The following is a 15,561-nucleotide window of genomic DNA, read 5'->3' as shown; positions in this document are numbered from 1 at the left end:
AGATTGGAACGGGCTGCCCTGGGAGGTGGTGGAGTCACCATCTCTGGAGGTGTTTAAGGAAAGACTGAACGTGGCACTCAGTGCCCTGGTCTGGTTGACAAGGTGCTGTTGGGCCATCGGTTGGACTTGATCTCAGAGACTTTCCAGGCTAATTGATTTTGTGATCCCTCCTTTCAGATAATACTTATTATTTTTATCTGAGTGGTAGGAAATATTGCAGTTTATGTATTTTCAGTTTTGCCACAATTAATTTGTTGCCATCCTGCCTTGATCCAGGTACACTGAGGTGCCCTGTCAGTGTGTGATGCTCAGATCCAGGCACTGCATGTGGGATATGGCTGTCACCTGACCTGGGAAAGGATCGCACGTGGGAGGCTGGGGATTTAGTGCTTGAGTGAAACCTCTGGAGACCAGGAACGGGGGCGATTATGTCACCGGGTGAGCAGCTGAGAGGCTTCGCTCGGCTCCCCAGGACCAGCACACAGCTCCTGCACACTCCTCTCAGCCCCATGGGGCTGCCCAGCCATCGAGGGCTGCGCGGGCCGAGGTGAGGCGGCGGTGGGGAGGTGCGAGGCGGCGGCGCGGTGATTCAGCCGCGGGTACTGGGAGGTACTGGGGGCACACAGCGGGATTGGGACCGGAACCGACCGTGAGAGCCGGGCGGGGCGGCCCCTGGAGCGCGGGGCAGGGGACCCCGCGGAGGGGCAGGGCGGGCGCTGTGCGTGTGACAGATGCGGCGCGCGCACGCGCGCCCGCCGTCACCCCGCGCCCCCCCTCCTTTCCCTCCCCCCCGCCCCGCGCGCGCGCGCGCGCCACCATGAATATGCAAATGTACGTATAATTGCCAGCCAATGGCGTGCGCGCTGGTCACATGGTGCTGGTGGAGGCTCAGGGAAGAGAAGTTGAGTCCGGGCGAGCTCGGGTAGCGCCGCCAGAGCCGAGCGAGCCGCTGGCGAGCGCCGCGCCTCCTCTGCAGGGAGCCCGCCGGCCGGGGCTCTGCCTGGACCATGCCGATCCTCCTCTTCCTCATAGACACGTCCGCCTCCATGAACCAGCGGGCGTACCTGGGCACCAGCTACCTGGACATCGCCAAGGGCGCCGTGGAGATCTTCATGAAGGTGAGTGCGCGGCGCCGGGGGAGCCGCCGCCCCCCTCGCCCCCTTCGCCCCGCTCACGCCGCTTCTCTCCGCTCTCTCCGCAGCTGCGGGCCCGAGACCCGGCCAGCCGCGGCGACAGGTACATGCTGGTTACGTTCGACGAGCCGCCCTACTGTATTAAGGTAATGATCCCTCCGGCCGCCTCGGCTCCGCGGCGGGGCCGCCCTCGGCTTGGCGCGGCGCGGCCCCGTCCGGCCCGGCGGCGGCAGCAGCAGCCTGTGAAGATGGCGGACATTTTGCTTTTGTATGGAGGAGAGAGGCTGAGGGCGCTGCTGAGATGGAGGAGGGGGGGAGGGAGGAGACGGACAGGCCGTGATTCACCGCCCCGGCGCAACGAGGGGCGGCCGCGCTCCGCCCTCTGTGGGGCGGTGGCTCCGGCGAGGCCATCATCGCGCTCGGGCCCCGCGCAGCCCTGAGACCCCCGGGAACGCGGACAGGGTGGGGCAGGCAGTGCCCGGCCCCGGCAGGAAGGGCAGGCCGAGTTACCCCTCACGGCCGCGGGGCAGGGGCAGCGCGGAGCCCTGGCTCTGGCGTGGGCTGTGGGTGTGGGACAGCACCCGCGGCTGTTTCCGCCTCTGCGATTCAGGAAGCCACAGTGCTGGGGTTGTGTGTCCCCCTCCCCGTTCATCCTGCTGAGCACGGTAGCCTACACTAGTTCTGTGGAAGGTGCTTGCAGCTGCCACTCCGTGCATTGTTGTGGTGAGCTGGTTGTGGAGCCATCGAATCATCAGGGTTGGAAGACACCTCTAAGATCACGAAGTCCAGCCATCAACCCAGTACTGCTACTGTAATTCCTAAACCATGTCATCCAGTGCCAGCTTCTTAAACACTTCCAGGGACAGTGACTCCACCACCTCCCTAAACAGCCTGACCTCCTGAATAATGAAAATTTTCTTTCTAATATCTAATCTGAATTTCCTCTGTCCCAGTTTAAGGCCATTTTCTCTGGTCCTCACTGCAGGCACAGCAGAAGAGACTGGCCTCTATCTCACTACAGCCTCCTGTACAGGAGTTGTAGAGAATGATGAAGTTTGCCCTGAGCCTCGTTGCAAATAAGCAAGTCTGCTTGGCTGGCTCCTCTTGTCCTTGTTTTCTTATTCCTCGAGTTTGAGGCAAGTACGGCCATGCCATTCTCACTGCATTGGCTGCACCATGAGGTTTAGGCAAAAGTAAAAAAAAATCGTGGTGCTGCATCCCTTATGCTGTAGGCTGCAGCTTGCTGATAGAAAGATCTTAACTTAAAATACTTAGGTAAAGTGTGTCACAGAAAGCATTTCTATGGGAGTTTTAGAATCCTCCTGAATAGTCCTGGATTAGAACTATGTTTGCTTAGAGTAATACACTACTTATCATAACTGTTGGGCTGTAGACCCATGCTATGAAGGCCAAAGAAGTTCATGTACAAATACATTGTTGGTCATCCTAGAGAAGAAGGAAATATTCTCTAGATCTCCCAGCTAGAACTTCTTGAGACATTTTAAAAGTGGGCTCACTGGTGCTGTGAGCTTATTCACTTATTCACATCTTAAATAATGAGGAAATGTAATTATCATGAGCTATGAATCTTGGCTCCTTTCATCATTAATAAATTTACACAGCTTTCTGAAGTGACAAGTCATAGAGTAAGTATTTATTGTTTCATGTTGCACCTTTCATTTCCTCAGAAGAAGGTGTGGAAGTAACTTCTGTGAATTGAAACCATCCTTGACTTACAGAAACTTACTGTCAAGAAACCTACATCTGCCTAGGAGAAGTGTTTTTTAGACATGATGCATGCACCATTTGCCCCATCCATGTTTGTGGCTGGACACAAACCCCAAGTCTTTGTTATGCCAGTGTTAACTGGATTTCTTGTGTTCTAGATTTCTTTTCTCCTGGTTTTGTGTTAAATATTTTACAAGTCTATCTTGTGTTTGGCAAATGAACTTGCTGCCGGCAGTGACAGCAAGCATACTGGTGATTTAATAAAAAAATGACTTTGCTGCTGGAGGTCTGTGTGGTAATGCTACAGGTTATTACCACATCTATACTCGGATTTGCTGAGGAAGATCCTCGTGTTTAATGAGCATCTGTGTACATTCTGATGTGCTAATGAGCATCTGACTGTTCACAGTTTTAGTAAATTGTAATTGAAATAAATGGGACTGTGATACCTGTCATAGCATTCAATCATATTTAATATACATTAAATAGCCAAGGAAAATGAAAAGTATTGTGGTTCTTGTAACTTGCTAATGTCTCTTCTTAAAAATTCATGTTTCTGCCTTTAGCACACTGGTTTTTAAATTGGGCCTTAAACAATCTTAAAATATTTTTTCAAAAAATAGTAACTTTTCTAGGAACAGGCTGCAGATTCAATAAATATCTGATTATAGTAATTGTGATCACAAGTGCAGCTCAACTATTGTATAGAAACTTCATGGCATAAATCAGTGTTATTGGGCTGTCATCATGTCTGTTCCTTGAACAGAGAAAGCCTCACAGCAGTGATGGCTCCCTGTTTAAAGACTTGTTCTCAAGACCTGCACTGGTATTTATGATGTTCTCTCCATTGTGTTTTCTAACAACTACAGTTGTGCCAGGAAAACTTCCTGGTCTAGGGCAGATTCTCTATGTCTTACAGAACATGCTTGTAAAAGACATAAAATATAGTTTCTTTGCTAATGCTGCTGCAGTTAAATACTTTATTTCTCTTGATTTAGAGAAGGTGAAAACAGACTTGGCAAGTGAATGTATTTTGCAAGCTTGCTTTCCAAGTATGTGCAGCAGTGGCTGCTTTATCCTCTTGTTTTCTTTCTGATTTATACTAATTAAATTAAATAGTCTCTCAGATAGTTTACCAGTGAAGCACTTGAGGAAAATAGTCTGGTGGTGGAGTTGAGACCACCTAGGAGGCAGAGGAATTACAGGAACTTGAGCTTTGGAGCTGAAGTAGCTGAGAGAGGTGCTTTAGGTTGGTTTGCTTCAGAATTTGTTTGCCTGTAGCATTAAAGTATTTCAAACCAACAACACTGGTTCACTTTTGATGGACAAGAATATATCAAGAAAGTATTATGCATATGTATTGTATCGTGCTAAGTGGAAGGATCATGCTGTTGCACAAATTATTTGCCAAAATCTGTGAAAGTAAGGTGATGTTTTTGAAACTGTCTAGTATAGATGGTTTGAAATTTACAGGACCTGTTGCTTCTATTTGACTACTTATAGCTCTCTGTGCCATTTTTTAGAAATGAAATTATTTAGTCTCTCAGTCTGCAGTGGGGCTCTGCAAAGAGCTATGGTGACAAGTGTCTAAAGAGGAGTCAGGGTACTGTCCTGGGATGGTGGGGACAGGAAGATGGGGATGGCAGGAAGCTCAGCCCCAGTCTGGCAGCAGATGCCTCTGGAACCTTGTCAGCCGTTTGGCTCCTATTTGTTATATAATGTATAGGTGGTGATTTGTGACAGCAATTATGGTGCAACCATTTATAACTCTTATTTTGTTTCCAAAATACTCTACAGTAAGAGACAAATATTTAATATTTTAAAAACATATTATGAAATGTATTAACCTTGTAATCGTTGAGTGATGTGATCTTGTATAGGTCAGTGGAAAAATACCTGTACATTCCATTGGATGTTGGGTCAAACTCATTTTATGAACTAGGAGGGAAAATTAGTACGCTATTTCATGAAGTAAGAAAGCCTAATGTATTTAGTGAATTTTTTAGATTAAAATTGTGATAGGGTGCTCTCAAGTGAGTCTGTCTTAGTGGCATGTTAACATGGAAGTGAGCCAGTCTGTTGTGGTATTTGGTATCTGATTTTGGGTATTTGGCACGCATGAGAAGGTGATAATATGTATAGTAAAGCACCTTTGTAAAAGATGTCTATTACTATTAAAACAGTAGTGCTTAAATTTAGGTATGGAAGGAATTTATTCCCAGTGTGTATCCAGTTGGGCAAGAAAAATTGGGTTCAAGAACAGCCTTGCTGCCTGCCAGGGTGTTTGACGTTCCTGGCCTTCTGGCTAAGAGAAGTGCATTGTCCTATTCAGGGAACTCAGTTCCTGATGTGTCCTTGTTTTGAGGACTTTATGTCCATGGATTGCTAGAACCCAGATCTTGCTCCATGCCAGCCATGTGCTGGTGCTGTAGCACCTCCAAGCCTTGTGTGCCTGCCCCACCCTTCTCATCCCTTCCTGCATAACGTGGCTGATCCGGAGTGCCTGGGCAGGGGGGTGGGAGCAGGGCAGGCATGTTACTGACTGACAGTTCTGCACAGCGCTTCCTGAGCTCCCATGGTTTGCAGTCAGGGGCCTGTGATGAGCTGTTGGTATGGCCCTCATGGTCTTCTGTGACTTTTTTCATATATTTACCCAGTTGATTTTTTTTTTTTAAGTCATAAATTTCAGCATCCTCTGTCAAACATAGATGTTTCTCTGTATGTAAGCACATGCTGTGGTATAAGTGGGCAGAATCTTAAGCCATTTTGTTTAATTTTTTTTGTGAAGTAATGGTGCTAGAGTAAAAGTACAGGGAACAGAGAACAGTCTTCTCACCTGCCCTTTTCCCCCAAGCTTTTCCTATTCTCCAGTGATGATATTTCATCAAGATCTGTCTAGATTTGTCTGAGAATGGAGCTCATGCTAAAATCTTAACCTAAAGAGTTTTTGAGAAGGAAAGCAAGGCTTAACTCTTCACTTATTTTTTCCATTCTCGATTTTTGTGAAACCTCACATCCTGCAGTTTGTGGTTTGCTTGTGTATTTGGGCTGCAAATGGTGAGTTCAGGCCCAGACCAAAAACACAATGGTGGCCTTATGTGAAGTTATTGATTACCTGGACTGCCCTGTTCCCTTGTGACTGATATCTGGCTGCTGGCAGTGATACGGCCTTTCCTCAGGGCTTGAGGAGTATTGTTTATGATCTGGTCACAGAAATGTGACTTCTGTTTTATGTTCTTGTGAGACTATCATCTGACCTTTGTAAATGATCTGGTCACAAGTCAGAGGACTGAGAGAACAAGTTACATTCTGAAATACATATTTTCCTCCTTCTGTTGTGTTATACTGAATTCAAGAGTCAGCTGTGGCTGCACTGCAGAAATAGGTTCCATGAATTTGAGTGCAGAAATGTGTACAGAGCTGTCTAAGAAGTAGCTCAAATTACTTTATACACTGTGTGTGAAACACTGCACTGTTTGAGATGTGCAAATTGGGACTGATGGATAGGATGCCTTCCAGTTCTGCTGCTGTTCCCTGCTAGCCTGAACATATGTTTCAGTGCTAAAGAGCTCCCCTGTGGAAGTAGTTTTTTCATGATGGACTCTGAGCAACCTCTTCTTTTTTCCCCCTGAAATTCTGGAGTTGGATTGGGATATCTTAGAGGCTGGAGCAGGAATTTGTAGGCTTTTTTAAACATCTGTCAAAGAGTATTTATTGTATGTAAATAACCTGTTCATTTATGATATTGAAATAGTGCTTCAAAACTGGGAGTTCATAAGGTCACATTCGAGGAGACTAACTTTGCTGTCTTTTATTTCAGTGGCACAGAAGCTTCTGCCAGCATTTTTAAATTTTGCTTTCATGGAGAACCTGTGCTGCTGCAGAATTGAACCGATTGCCACTCACTCTGCACAGGGCAGAGGCAAATGAATAGGCTGGGCTGCAGAAAGAGAGATACGAGATCTGTTTGTCTGTTCCTGGAAGAAATTAAATCGGGGCTTCTGACCCTGAGCTGCAGGGAGGAAGAGAAACCCAACCATGAAACCTGTTGGGTTCGAAGCAAAGATCTGCAGGAATGCTGCCTGAGGTGGTAGGAAATGCATTAGTGTGTTTTTTCACTTTTGTGAAGGAAGAAAACCAGAGGAATACCTTATAAGCTTAACTGTAGCAGATCCACAGAGTAAGCCTAAGTCAATTAAGTTTTTACAGGAACCTTGAGACACTGAAAATCATCGGGTTTTATATGTAAAAGGTCTGACTTTTGGCAAGCACGAGTACTTGGTGGTCTGGTCTGTGCTGTGGAAGGAGTGGTGTGAACAGCTGGGAATACACTTGGAGGTTTGCAAGCTGGCAGTGGGGTGTACAGGCAGAATTTTTGGTGCAAGGCAGATAGCAGCTGCAGGGGCAAGAGGGAAGCTGCTATCCGAGAGGTGCAAAAGGGAAAGAAAGCTGAGGTCAGTGGGAGAGGCCTGTCTTTCTCTCCAAATATCCTGTTAATGATTTACATGCTTAGTGAACTCATTAGCCCGGCATTGTTGGAAAGGGGGGAAAAAAGGTGCTGAATGTAGTACCGAGGGACTGGATGAAATGTAAGCAGTACACACAGTCTGTTCTTGATAACTAATTCACAAGACTATATTCTGTACCTGTTCAGTGGAGAGATAACCATTCCTATTCTACCACTACACTTTTTGGGTCAGTTACAGAAGTATTTTTATTTCTGAGCACCAACATCTTCCATTGTCTGGGAAGTACAACACACACACACCTCACCTCCCAGTCTTCCATGGTGCTTGTTTGAGGTTTTGTTGTGAAATTTGTGTGTTTTCAGAAGGCTGTCTTCAAGCAGAAATGACTGGCAGGTTAAAGCCAACAATTGCTTTTCCTCTGTTAAACACGACTTAAGGAAGAGAAACAGAAGTCAGTTGTTTAAGGAACACTCATGCAAATCCTGATTGTCTAGTTTTGTTTGAAGGCAAAACAAAATTAACTTAATACTGTTTGGGAATAACCATCAAACAGTTTTTACATGCTCCTTTTGATTTAACTGCTTTATCACTTAAGTCTGACTGAAGAATGTGTACAAAATGTTCCTTTTTTTGGTTAGTTAGGCATCTATTTTGAAATTGGATAAGTAAGGCCATAGGCAGAAAGTTCTTGTTGGTGCAGGTGGTAGGTTTGTATTTTACACACTGCAGTGCATGTCTCTCAGAATCTGAAAACATCTAAAAATCTATTTTACTAAAATCTTAGGAATCATCACTTGGCATCCCTGCAGCATGCAAGGAAGTATTGTAGCCCCTTTTAGCTTATAAAGGTACTAAATTGATTCCTATAGAGAGTCCTTTAAAAAGCATACTCCCACTTCTGAGAAACATCATATTGGATAGTGTAAAACATGTTAAAATGCTTTTAAATGTGCATAAGCATGCTGTCTTACTTCTTTGTGTTCTGGTTGTGAGTTGTAGTGAGCATCCTCTTCCAGGAACTGGTGTAATGAGGACAGAACATTATAATGAGGAATTTTGTGAAAGGTAATGTACCTTTTGCTTTAAAAAAAAACCAAAGCAGTAATAATCAGGGTGATTCATTCTTCTAAAAGGAATAGTTGTGTGCCTTCTGACATTGAGGTATTTTGTAAAAAATCAAATTCATGCAAGAACTTGAAGGTGGTGGTTAAATTTTTGAGAGGAATTGATTTAAATGGAAGGACAGTTCAGAAATTAACTTCTTGATAGATATGAGGGACTGAACTCTGCTTAGCTGTCCTTTTTATTATTATAATTTTAAAGTAGTTAAGTACTTGAACTTGTGCTTTCACCTGCTGCCTTTCTTCATGGAAGGGTGAGTGTGTGTTGCTAGGTTAATTCTTAATGAAAATATTTTAACTTGTTCTGCTTCTACAGGAATCTGCAAAGTAAAAGCTTGCTTTTTCATGTGAGATGGGTTTCTGCTTTGTACTGTACAAAAGATGAGATGCCAGAGGCCTTGAATGGAAACCATCATCTGTTGTTCATAGCCACTATACCAGTTTATATTTTCATCCTTTTATTTGGTTCTTTATTTGAGCTTGGACACATTCAAAGATGTAAGCCCTTAAGACTACAGGATAAACTAGACAAAAGTAGATATGTTTGCATTAAGAGGCTTAACTCATCCTCAGTGCAAAGGTCACTTTTATTTTAAAAATAGAAGCTTAAAATGTGGAATCAAACAGTTGAGTTGGATCTCCCTAGTTGTATTTTTGTAAGGAGGAAGGTGCTTTGTGAAGTTGGTGGTTCCTGCTACATGGAATCTTTATGGTCTGCCTCTTCCCCTTTTGTGCTGTTATTGAGTTTCACTTTGGAGGTTTTCAAAAGATGTCTTTTTTGTTGGTATATAGATGTAAGAGGGCCTGAGCCTTGTACCCTGGCTGTGTGGTGTGGCTAAAAATATGCACAAAGCACATCTGTGATACCTTGAGAATGGGCATTCATTCTTTTTAAATTTGCTGAGAACTAATATAGCATTAAGTGCTGATTGACTTGCATTTTAACAGTGGAAAAAGGTGATTAAATTTCAGATACATCTACCCTGTTCACCCTTGCATATTTTATAACAGCTTGCCAGGATGAATTGTGATTTGCAGCAGTAATGCAACAATGATGTTTTGAGCTTGCTGTGATCTAGAAAAGATGTAACTCAGTGCTGTCTCTTACAGTGTTCTCATACCTCAAGCAGCTGGATCCAGTGGGAAAAAGCACGTTCTGTACCATGTGACCTGTGATCTGGAGCTGAGTGCTTCTGAAGGGGGGAGCAGTGCAACTCCAAGGGCCCTGTCTGAAGGTTGAAGGTTCCAGATGGCTTCAGCCTTAGTGATTCTCTTTACTGTCTGTATTTTGAATGACTGTATTCTTGATTTTATTTAATAATATAGGTTACCAACCCCCATCCTCTCCCCCAAAAAACAAAACAAAACAACAACCAAAAAACCAACAAACAACCAAAAAAAAAAAAAAAAAAGACAGAAAAAAACCCCATCAAAAAACCAACCAACCAATAAAAAAAAACCCAAACCAAAAACAATGGAAAGAGCAGCTGGTGCTGTTCTGAATTTTAAATGCAGATTGTCACTTAAGTAATGCACTCTTGTAGATTGAGACTTAGAATTTTTTTCTTTTCTTAAACTTTATTCTTACAGTGCACCTCTTAGTAATGTAACTCCTGTGCTTTTACACCCCCCAAAAATATAGCAGGCAATAATTGAAAGGAATTTTTTTGCTTTGTATTTTTTCTGGCTAATTTCGGAATACTTAAAAAACATGTAGCAATCAATTTCAGCTGTAAGCAGCATGTTCTAGGATCAAGGTTTTAGGAATGTGCCAAGAAAAAAGTACATTCTTGTAAAGAGACTGCTATTGTACAGATCAGAATCTGTAGTTTCCCATAGACTTGTATTGATCTGTATATTCACTCTGCAGAGCACTGAAAAAACAAAATTTCTTTTAGTGTAAGAACTGAGATTGACAAGGATCTCTGAAACTTGAACTGCTTATTGTCAGATAAGTAAACAAGTCTTATTTTTAAATAGCTATTATTATTTTTATTGTTATAATTTTCTCTCACAATTTACCCAGTTATGATTCTTTCCTTGTGTATCTATGCAAATTTCAGGATAAGCAGCACTAGATTTGTTAAATGTTATTCTAGACTAAAAAAGCTAACAGTTCAGAACTCCTTAATTTTACATTTTAAAGATAAGGCAATTGTTGATTTGTCTGTGTTCTCACAGATGCTTTTAAAATGTTAAACATGTGAAATAATGTTTTTCAAAGTAAGAATCTTGGTAAGATGGATGTTGTCGAGCAATTAATTGGACAAAACAAAGATCTACAGTGTGGTTAAGCTGGTGTTGCCATGCTCTGCTTCTAAGTGAGTATAATGCATTAGCACTGGTCTTCATAGCTCGTTAATGGTTCAGCCAGTGAGTTTTAATTAAAAAAAAAAAAAGTTAAGCTCTGCTTTGTGGGAGAATGTGCATCTATTGAGGCAGAACACTTGGTGCCTTTAGCTGCTGCCAGGCCTCCCGACTGTGCTCCCAGGCTGGGATGTGCTGGGACCAGAGGGTTGGATTGGGACCATGTGACCTGCACTCAGAGGGCCAGGCTTGGGGGAGCCTTCTCTAATCAAAACAGCTCAAGCTCAGTTACTTTTGGTCCAGGTGACTCTTGCATTAAAAAGAAGTCCAACCTTGCCATCATCTGAAATAAAAATCTGACCAATAATAATGGTCCCAGGACCACCAGTGTAATTTTAGCTGTATCGGGGTGAAGTTATTTGCTAGGCTGGCTAGTTGATATTTCACTTAGTATATTAATTTAATGGTCATCTAAAGTATTTCTTTTCCTCAGCAGTGCCTTGAACAGCATTTCAGACATGAATTGAGGAAAGCTGGTGATTAGATGACTCCTTCTAGATTTACCTTCTTGAGTTTTGAAGTAAATTTGCAATACCTGTAGCATTTTTGGCACTTTGGTGTGCTGCTCTAGTTCTGTGATGTGCTTTTGGAAGGAAGGAGGAAGGAATGTGGCAGTTTGCAAAATAAACATTAATCATATTGTGTTGTTTCAGCTCTGGGCTGTAAAGCTAGAGTATCATCGGTAATGCTCTTCCACTTGATTTCCAAAAATGTGCAGTGAGGAATCCCTTGTGCTGATAGCACCTACTCTGTAACCTCTTAGTTATTGTCTTTATTCCTTGTGACTTCTCCAGCCATGCTGAGTGTAGGAAGGGACCAGGAGAAGGACAGAGCTGGGGCTGACTGATATTGAAAGCGTATTTGATAGACTAAAAGAGCAACAGGCACTGTGAGTAGCTGAAAATCTTTGATTGAAACCTCCACATTTCAGCAGTTGCCCTCTCTACAGTGTTTGGATAAGATGCACCTATAATGGTGTTTCTGAAATGAGTGCTATGCTGCTGAACAGGAGCATGGAGCCTCTTGTTATGCTTACTGTGCTAACGGTGCAAACTGTGATTACTTCTGTGTTCCCTCTCCATTAAGCTGTTGTGTGAAATGTAGCTTGTTCTGGTTCAGCTCTGTACCTGTATCCTGGCTTCTCAAGTGTTCCTCAGAAATAGGTGCTTTTTTAAGTGGATAGTGTTTTTCTATTTAAATAAGAATGCTTTTTGGAACAGGGTGATACCATGATCTCTTGGGTATTTATACTTTGCTTTCTTCACATGTTTCCTTTTATCCTTGTACAGGAAAAAGTACAGTGAGAGTAACCGTCAAAATATATAAAATGCTGTTGACCAAAAAGGTAATTCCAGAGATGGATTGAAGCAGAAGCAGCAGGTAATAAATAAAAAGGTAGTGTAGACTTTTTTCTTTCTGCTTGGAATTGATTGTTATCCCTTGGTTCCAAGCAGTTTCCGGCTTTGAGTTGTTCATACAGCATCTGCATTTGGCATTCCTATAGAAGGTGCTGCTTCTCTGTAAATGCTGATATTAACAAAAGGCCCCAGTACTTGTTTTGTAACTGGAGCTTAAGAACCTCTCTGCTAGTGTTTTGCAGGGGTGCTGTGCTTAAAGATTATTTGAGTTGTTCTTAACATAAACATCTTGAATTCTTCTTGAAGGAAAAGCATTTGTGTCTTATTTAATGGTGAAGTCATCTTGAAAGGACAGTGAACCACATGGTGTAGTTTGACTGGGCTTTCTTTGGGTTTTTTTTATTTTAAGATTTCATGGAGAAATATTTCTTTCTATAGAAGATGAAATAGTTTTCTGTGTAGCTGACTGCCTGTAATAAAAACTGGCACTTAGATACTGTGCTAGAATGCAGTTCTTCACATTCACTAATGTGCTTTAGAAAACCAACTGGTTTGATCTGTCTTTAGAAATTATTTAGTCTGATGGGTGCAGGTACAGGAGAGTTGGACTTAAAAAATGTGCAATTGAAGGGGATCTGGGCATCTCAGTTCACACTGCAGCTCTTCCTTGGAGTGCAAGGCCTAGATTGCTTTGAGGGGAAGTGAAACTGGAGGATGCTCCCCAGGCACTGAGTGGTGAATGTCCAGGAGGGGCCGTAGTGTGGCTGTTGTGTCCCAAGGGACAGCTGCCCTGTCTGTGTGCACTGCCCATGGGCCTGGAGGTGCATGACACCTTCCCTGCACTGTTTCCAGCTGTGTAGGGAAAAAAAGTGTGGGTGAGGGGAGGAGAGATTCTTTTCAAGGTACATAGTGTGTTCCAGAGAAAAATGAAGACTTGTGCCTGGAGCTGGATGGAGATAGAGGGGTGTGCAAAGTAACAGCTTTCTGCTAAAAATCTGGTGTCAGAGTGTATCAGCTGTGTGGGATCAAAGGAATCGTCTACTCCAGGGTCTTCTTTTTTTAAGATGTGTTTTTTTCTAAAGATGTTTTAAAGCAGTTTATGCATCTCTGGTCTCTTGGAGACATTTTATGCATATTAAACATTTGTATTGTTTTATTTGACTGGAATTTAAGGGCTTTTTAAAAATAAATTTTCAAAAAGTCCCCACTGGATTTAAAGAAGCACTTTTGATGGATAGTTTTCAGTTTGAGTGTCCTACAAAAGCAGCAGAAATAACTTTACAGACAGAAACAATTAACTTACTATTTACAATACTTAGCCTAGACACTGACCTGGTGTTCACTAGCTCTGATGTAAGGAGGACCAAGTGATGCTTCTGTAGACTCTTCACTGTACTTGGCTGCTCTGTGGGATTATCGAGGGAGTAGTTTAAACCTGTGAATTGGTTACCTGCTAAAATACTCCTCAGATGAGAACTGAGAAGGAGGGTCTTTGTTAGGCAGGTCTCACAGCAGACAGCAGTGTGCACCTCCTGGAGCAGCCAGTGAGCCCTGGCTGCACCCTGTGTTCAGCACCCCCCAGTGATAAGCTGATTCCAGACCTGTGTGCCAGTATCGTTCTGTGCTGATCTCAGACACAAGAGGTGGGTGCTGTGCTGCTCTCCTGTGCCAAGAACAAAAAAGAATTGATCTTGGGAGTTTCTTTGCTTTGAACTGTTTAATGCTGTGCAGTGACAGGACTGGTGTGTTGCACAGAACAAACTAGAAAGTAGAAGTGCTGAAACAAGAGAAGATTTTTGCAGCCAAAGGTACAGAAAACCTGAGAGCTCTGTTGCCTTGAAAATGGCATTCATAAGTATTTGGAGGGGAGTCAATGTCTGTAAGTGTCTCTTAGAGCTGTTTTCCTTCCCCATTTGCACATACATTTGTGAGGATAAAATTAGTAGGTGATTAATAGGTCATATGATTTTGAATTATTTTAGAACATGAAAATTTTTAAATAAAAATGTATTTGGTGTTCATAGTGTAGTCAGTGCCTTTCTTCTCCTGTGTGCTATTTTTAGCTAGTAAATCTTTAAACAACAAATCAAACATGTGAGGGTAGAGTGGGCATTGGCCACTCTGTACAGACAAGCGGCCTTACCCTGTCCTTCATGGGCAGGGGGACACATGATGCCAGCACCTTTCCCTCTCCCTGTTTGCTGAGTTTTATTGTGGCAGGACTGGGGATGACCAAGACAGTCTTTGCTTGCTAAAACTCCTATCCCAAAGTTGCCAACGCTCAGGCATGGAAGCTCAAGGCTACATAGGAGGTTATTCCCTGCTGCAGAACCCACTGAGCAGTGCTGGGGCTGGGTTCAGGAGATTACAAAGAGGTGAAGACACTTCAGCATTTGGGAAGCAGCCCCTTGCATTGTAGGGTGTCCAAAAGAATAATTCACTTCTGTACAAAAGAAACACCTGCTTGACTTCGGCTCAGACATGAGCAGGTCTGAGTTGTGATCATGTGTATAGTCACCAGTGAACAGAAAGGTAATTTAAAAATGAATCATTCTGGTGATTTGGGAGGCAAAATGCTCTGCTGGTTTCACTGTCTTCCTATGGTACTTGGAAATTCCATAGCAGGAGTGGTTTCAGATTTCAACAGCTGGATTTTTTTTCTTACCTTAATTTTTCCAAATGATTGCCACTGACAAGCTAGGATGCCACAGGCATGTTGTCTTAAGGTAGTCATTTTTCCTAAGATGGGTGCATTTAATCATAGTTTGAATTAATGAGAAACTTAAATACTTCAAACAAGTTGCAATATCTGAAATGCAGTTGTTCTTTCTAGGGAAACATTAGCAGAATTCTTAAAAACTTGTATGTTTGACTAAATATTGAGTACTTACTGTAACACAGTCTGTTGTGATTGGCATGCAGGATTGTAAATTGTCTTCTTCAAAGATTATTTTTAGTAATGTTGCAGTTTTTGAATTAGATCTGAAAGCAATCCAGTGAACAATAAGCTATGTAGTTCAGTCTTACGGCATTGCTTATTAGAAGCTCTAAAGACGAAGACTTGCAGCCTCCAAGGAACCATGTCCCTGGACTTCTTGAAGCTGGTGAAAGTGGGAACTGCTTTGGACCTGGAATTCTTGTGCTCTAATGCCCAGCCTTTGTCTCTGCCCCTTTTTTTTTTTACCAGCTGACCAAACTGTGCCAAGAAATAGTTGGAAAGAATAAAAGAAAAAACACAGCACCAAAGCCAGAACAAACCAACAATGAACCAATTAAAAAAAAACAAAAAAAACAAAAAAAAAAAAAAAAAAAAAAAAAACAAAACAAAAAAAAAACCCAACAAAAACCTACAATAAGACCAGTAAACCTGACAGATAAGCCAGTG

At 42.8% G+C, this 15,561-nt stretch overlaps 1 protein-coding gene across 8 annotated transcripts in view; it reads left to right on the top strand.

The window, feature by feature from the left end:
- Positions 1-919: 919 nt before the first annotated feature.
- LOC310922119 (integrator complex subunit 6-like) overlaps positions 920-15,561 on the top strand; it is a 40,694-nt gene continuing 26,052 nt past the window's right edge. For 3 of the 8 annotated variants that reach the window (XR_014592296.1, XR_014592297.1, XM_083882494.1), the window contains exons 1-2: positions 927-1,118; positions 1,202-1,279. Coding sequence is in view for 4 of the 8 variants with exons in the window: in XM_083882494.1 (XP_083738620.1) it covers positions 1,008-1,118; positions 1,202-1,279 (189 nt within the window). In the remaining 4 variants the exon portion in view is untranslated. Of the gene's footprint in view, positions 1,119-1,201; positions 1,280-11,001; positions 11,708-12,009; positions 12,199-15,561 lie in introns of those variants that run through there. The other 5 variants (XM_083882499.1, XM_083882498.1, XM_083882495.1 and 2 more) reach the window with 4 other exon arrangements.

The sequence above is a fragment of the Zosterops lateralis genome (assembly GCF_965231275.1).
Source record: "Zosterops lateralis genome assembly, chromosome: W".
NCBI classification, from domain to species: domain Eukaryota; kingdom Metazoa; phylum Chordata; class Aves; order Passeriformes; family Zosteropidae; genus Zosterops; species Zosterops lateralis.
This window is presented reverse-complemented; position numbering and strand designations above follow the sequence as displayed.